Genomic DNA, 5,268 nt, shown 5'->3' with positions numbered 1-5,268 from the left:
TCATGATTTGTAAATTGCTTATCAAGTAAAATCATGATTTACAAATTGGTCGTCAAATAAAAAAATCAATTCACGATATGATTCACATTTTGACAATTATGATATCAAATACTTGTGTTTGTGTGTAACATTAACACAAAGATCTTTAACTTTTGTCATAGCAAATATGTGAACGTCACGTTCAAGTTTAACACTTCTATTTTTTGATGTGACAATTATGTTTAACACTTGGTTACTTGTTTGTCGTGTTACTTCTTTAATTAATGAAAGTTAAAGTCATACAATGACTAACAAATTAAAGATTTATACATTAGCTCAATTCCGAGGTAAATTTTGGAAAAAATATATTTTGAATGACCACACATCAAGGTTAAACATTGAACACAGGCTAATAAGTAACACATATAAGCCGCTCTTGTTATAATTGATTACTTCGATTTAAAAGATTTTTCCACGTGACCAGGTCAAATTAATATTTCTACCCCTTATTCCTATTCAATTCCTACTGGAAGATGCATTATCAAATCCGAATTCAATTAGTTTATGCAAGTAATACTAGTTCTAGGTCTGAGAGAGAGAGAGGCATATGTGGCCGGCCATGCAAAGGGGAGAGTAGACTTAGTTGGGGCATGTGTCACTCTCTTAAGTTACCTACTTGAATAATTGCATGCATAAATTTAAGGTTACCATTACCTTAATTATTAAACCCCGTCAATCCTTAATCTCCTTGATTAACTTAGATTTAAATCCACACTTAATAACACCGACTGTTAATTACACCTTAACATTATGACTTACTAGTTGTTTTCTAATTTCTCTTATCAATTAAAACTTCATCTTAAGCATAGCACTAACTAATGATTGTGTTAAATTTAATAATCATCCCATTAACTTGCTTAGTCAATAATTAGATAGTTACCTACACAACTCTATATATTCTTAATATACATGCCATTTTAGGGTTGGGTACGTAAAAATAATATATTAATCATGCTTGACAAATAAGCATTACCCTTTAATTATACTTAACCTTACATCACTTAGTGTTTAAGGATTATTTAGTTTAATCAAAAAAAGAAAAGAAAAAGAAAAGAGTTATCTAGTTTAACTTAAGGTCCTAAATAGTGCGGGGGCGCCATATGTTTGGTCTGTTACCAGAATTGATGTACGTAATGAGTTCGCTTGTCATAGGTTGATGGCTAATGGTGTTTGGATCTTATCGAAGTAAAGTTTTCCTAGTGCGTTGCCTACCGCAGTTCGAAGTGAAAAAAATGTCTCTTGTTCCAAGAGACATTTTTCCACATGACCATGTCAAATTAATAAATGGGGTAGGGGCACCACATGCTTGGTCTATTACCAGCTTCGACATACTTTATCAATAAGTTCGCTTGTCAGGAATCTTCCATTGGATTAGTGCACTTTCTGATTATAGCAACCCCCTATGCTATGAGTGCATCCACAGCAGTGGAGTTAAAAATTTAGCTTTTTAACTCCACCAAAAATTACTTTATCTATTTTATCTATATACATGCTGCAGCAGTGGATCATTTTAGCTTTCAATACAATAAAATAATATAAACATCACAATAAAATAATATATCCTCTATAATAAAATAATATATCCCACTACCCAAAAAACATGCACTGCACCAACCACAAACACCTCTACCATCAGCCACAGCCACAACCACCACCACCACCACCGACCACAACCACCACTCTACTTTGGCAACCACAACATAACATAGAAAAAAAAAAACAAAACCACAACCATAATCACAACCCCATCACCACCAGTCACCACAAACCACCAGCCATGACAACCACAACCACAACCACAACCTACTGCCACTGCCACAATTATTAGTTTATGATTATCATTATTTTTTGTTGAGGAAAACATTAGTCTTATCGTATGCAACCTTTTCATCAAGCTGAACGTACTGCCTATAGCTATAAAAAGGAAAAAAAAAAAGAAAAAAAGAAAAAAAGAAAAAAGAAAAAGCATAAAAGAAAAAAAATGTATACATAGGAACGTAGACCTCAAGAGTCAAGAGATTTATATATACCTTGACATCTCATGTTAAGATAAGGATTTCCTTTGTATCCATAACGGCAATTATAATACGTGGCCCCGTAACTCGTATGATCCAGATACATATTCCTTCTTCGTGCCTCGGTGCTATTTAAATTTATAATGAAAGTAGAGTTAGGTATTGTCCACTCCAGCGCCACAGGAACGTATTCCAAATACTGCACATCGTTAGAGGGATCTGTTTTATTTGATTCCAACCACCGTCTCTCTGCTAGGAAGGCATGTTTGCAAGTATTCGTGTTGTCTGTTGTACTCTCCAAAGTAACATTAAGTCGTTGAATCCCATCAAAAGGGACTGTGGTCTGGCAGCAGTCGAACCCTGTGCATTTACCTCTCAGCTTTTGATTATTGCAATCCGTCTTGCAACCAACAATCACCTTGTTTTCCGGAACGAAACTACCTTGTTTCTGTACCGGCATAGGTACCGGTACGATAAATTCCAGTCGTACCGGCAGATTCGGGTTTCAGTTAAAAAAAAAAGTACACGTGTTTCTCAAAAAAAAAAAAAAAAAAAAAAAAGTAGAAACGGCGGTGGGTTAGGGTATTTATCCACCGCCTCCCTCCTAGTATATAAACAAGCAAAACCACAAACAAGCTTTCTCTCTCTCTCTCTTTCATAGTCGTCCATTTGTTTTGCTTGCATTGCTCCGTTTCTATCGGATCCTCTCTTCGCAAAGCAAATTACAAGTAAGCTCTCTCTCTCTCTCTCTTGATTCGATTTTCTGTAATTTAGAGGTATTGATTTTGCTTAGATTAGTTTAGATTGAATTCCATATTACATTTATTAATTTCGTATATATGGAATTCTTTGATTCTTTGCTTAGATTAGTTTAGATTGAATTCCATGTTCTTTGATTCTTTGTCTTTTAAGGCTCTGATTATTTGGTGGTTATTAGTTTATGTCATGGTTAGGGTTAGGGTTAGGGTTACGGTTCTGACTTATATTCTGAGAGATTTGTTTTGTTTTATCCAGAGTTGGCCATGTCAAATTTCGGATTTTCATCGTCCTCTTCGTCTGCGTCTTCGTCGTCTCCACCTTCTTCATCTACATTCTCACTACCATTGAGTGATGAAGATTCTCTTCCGTACCAGAAATTTGCTTGTATTCTCGTACGAGGTTCTCGTATGGTTTTGGAGTGGTATGTCTTTAACATCTCCGACGATGTTGAGCACAATCAGGCTCCTCCTCCCCCTGGTCCTAGTCCGTTTCTACAAGCAGTATTTCATCCAAACTCCCACCAGCAGCCGCATATCAAACCCGCAGTGATTGTACCTCCAGGAATGAAGTGTTCCGTTTTAGGATCCAACAACACTTTATACCATATAGCTGGCCGCAGTTTTTGTGCTTCTGGACGCGACGATTTATTGTCTCGCTTTGACCTTACCAATATCAAAAAATCTAGGCAAGAGTTTCTTCCTCCAATGCCTAATGGCATTTTGTCATCACATGCCCTCTTTCTTGGCAATAAGCTTTATTGCCTAGGTGGTTATGAAGAAAACAAACCTTGGGCCATGGCTTACGACTTGAGTCTTGATAGATGGGACTCTTTAGTGGATCCTCCTGACCGTCCCAAAAATATTGATAATAGTTTTTCAGTGGCTTTAGAGGTCCCAACCCCAACTATTGTGGTGGGTTCAACTTTGCAGTCTTCTCCTCTCCAAATCTATGATGTGCATACCAAGTGTTGGAGACGACATGAGTTTATAAACAAGGATGGCTTTTATCTTTTCCCTCGGGGACAACCTGTGGCTGTTGATAGCAAGTTTTATTGGTATGAATTCAACTATCAATGCCTAACCGCATTTGATGTGGTCACAAACGAGTGGTCATTGGCCTATGTCCCTATACATGACAGTCATGAATGTCTATTGGATGGAGAGATCGATTCACCTCCGCGCTTGGCTCATCTAGCTGGTGATGATTTTTGCTTGTTTTGGGGATCCCCCTGCCAGCATTACGAACCTGGTGCCCCTCTTGACAGCGACACATCTCGCCTTCATTGCCTGAAGTTTCGTATTTCCAAAGTTCACCCAAAGCAAGGATCAACTTTTCGCTTGGATGCCTCTATCCTGTCATGCCAATCCTACGTTGTGCCTGGCATAAAGCTCTTTTTTGATGGCTTCGTGGGGTAAGTATGCATCTCTTTCTCTATTTATGACTCTTCCTTTTCTGTAATTTATATGCCTCCGCCACTCTAATTTTATATATTTGTTATTTTTTATGGTTGTCATGCTAATTGAAGAGTGTTGATACTGCAGGGACGGTCATTTGGATTTGGGATACAACTGCTTGGAAGTTTGACAACATGAGTGGTATTTTTGTGTTTACCTTTTTTTCATTTTCCCCTTTTGATTCTATGGAACAAGATATTAGTGCTGTAATCCTTTATTTTTTTTGGTTAATTAGTGAAGTAATCCTTTTGTAACCTCCTTTTATTCTTTTGATAGAATATAAACCTCCTTTTATTCTTTTGATAGAATATAGTTGCATTGAGTATTGTGGGTATGCATACTTTTCTTTACTACCTGCTCTTTTCTAAATTCATGAATTTGTTGTTGTTGGTGGAAGGGGAGGGTGTGGATTGAGGAGGATTATCTCAGAATTTTTTATTTAAGTGTTGCTACAGTGGTTAATAAATATTCTTAGTTGTGCAATGCACAAGGTAACTTTTCTAGATGGTCTATTGTGTACTATGTTTGTACTGTAATGAACTGTAACTATGGTAAATGGACAATTCTAAATATCTAGAATAAATGCTGCGATGTAGGTGTAAACATTCTACTTGATTAATACTAATGTGAGGTAGATATATTCTTCATTTAATTGGATTACCCGGTTGCCCTGGATTACCTGGTCGCCTGTAGGTTTTATTGGATAGAGGCGAGTGCAAAGTTCTATTCTTTAGAAAGGTTCCCTACATTGTAATAATAATAATAAAAAATAAAAAAATAAAAAAACATGAATTTTTATGTGTTAGTGATAGTAGATCATATTCTAAATGAGGAAGTAAACACAAGTCTCTAGCTTAGAGGGTTCTGCATTTCCGTGGTATGATAAGGGTATATTGGGTGGTATAAATATGTCGTAAACCCTCATTTTCACACAGTGGAGTTCTCAGCCTCTTGCTCTTGTGGATGTAGGCACACTGTTGAACCGTGCAAATCTTTGTATT

General features: G+C 36.7%; 1 protein-coding gene and 1 long non-coding RNA gene across 2 annotated transcripts; one reads left to right on the top strand and one right to left on the bottom strand.

Annotated features, from left to right (window-relative positions):
• The first annotated feature begins 2,695 nt into the window (after positions 1 to 2,695).
• On the top strand, positions 2,696 to 4,446 carry LOC115965332. Its single transcript, XM_031084526.1, has 3 exons — positions 2,696 to 2,782; positions 3,069 to 4,224; positions 4,355 to 4,446. The coding sequence occupies exons 2-3, from the start codon at positions 3,077 to 3,079 to the stop codon at positions 4,395 to 4,397; spliced, it is 1,191 nt and encodes a 396-aa protein (XP_030940386.1). The 5' UTR covers positions 2,696 to 2,782; positions 3,069 to 3,076; the 3' UTR covers positions 4,398 to 4,446.
• A 38-nt stretch (positions 4,447 to 4,484) lies between these two features.
• Positions 4,485 to 4,726, bottom strand: LOC115965335. Its single transcript, XR_004086033.1, has 2 exons — positions 4,553 to 4,726; positions 4,485 to 4,522 (listed from the first exon to the last, which is right to left on the bottom strand). It is a non-coding gene; the product is annotated as an uncharacterized LOC115965335 (long non-coding RNA).
• Positions 4,727 to 5,268: the final 542 nt, after the last annotated feature.

This window comes from Quercus lobata, chromosome 10, assembly GCF_001633185.2.
Source record: "Quercus lobata isolate SW786 chromosome 10, ValleyOak3.0 Primary Assembly, whole genome shotgun sequence".
NCBI lineage: Eukaryota > Viridiplantae > Streptophyta > Magnoliopsida > Fagales > Fagaceae > Quercus > Quercus lobata.
Note: the sequence above shows the minus strand (reverse complement) of the source record. Positions and strands in the feature narration are given on the sequence as shown.

Excerpts from the sequence above, each read along its gene's own strand:
- LOC115965332 (XM_031084526.1), top strand. The coding sequence starts at position 3,077 with ATGTCAAATTTCGGATTTTCATCGTCCTCTTCGTCTGCGTCTTCGTCG. Across the intron at positions 4,225-4,354 it reads TTTTTTGATGGCTTCGTGGG|GGACGGTCATTTGGATTTGG; the intron begins GTAAGTATGCAT and ends TTGATACTGCAG.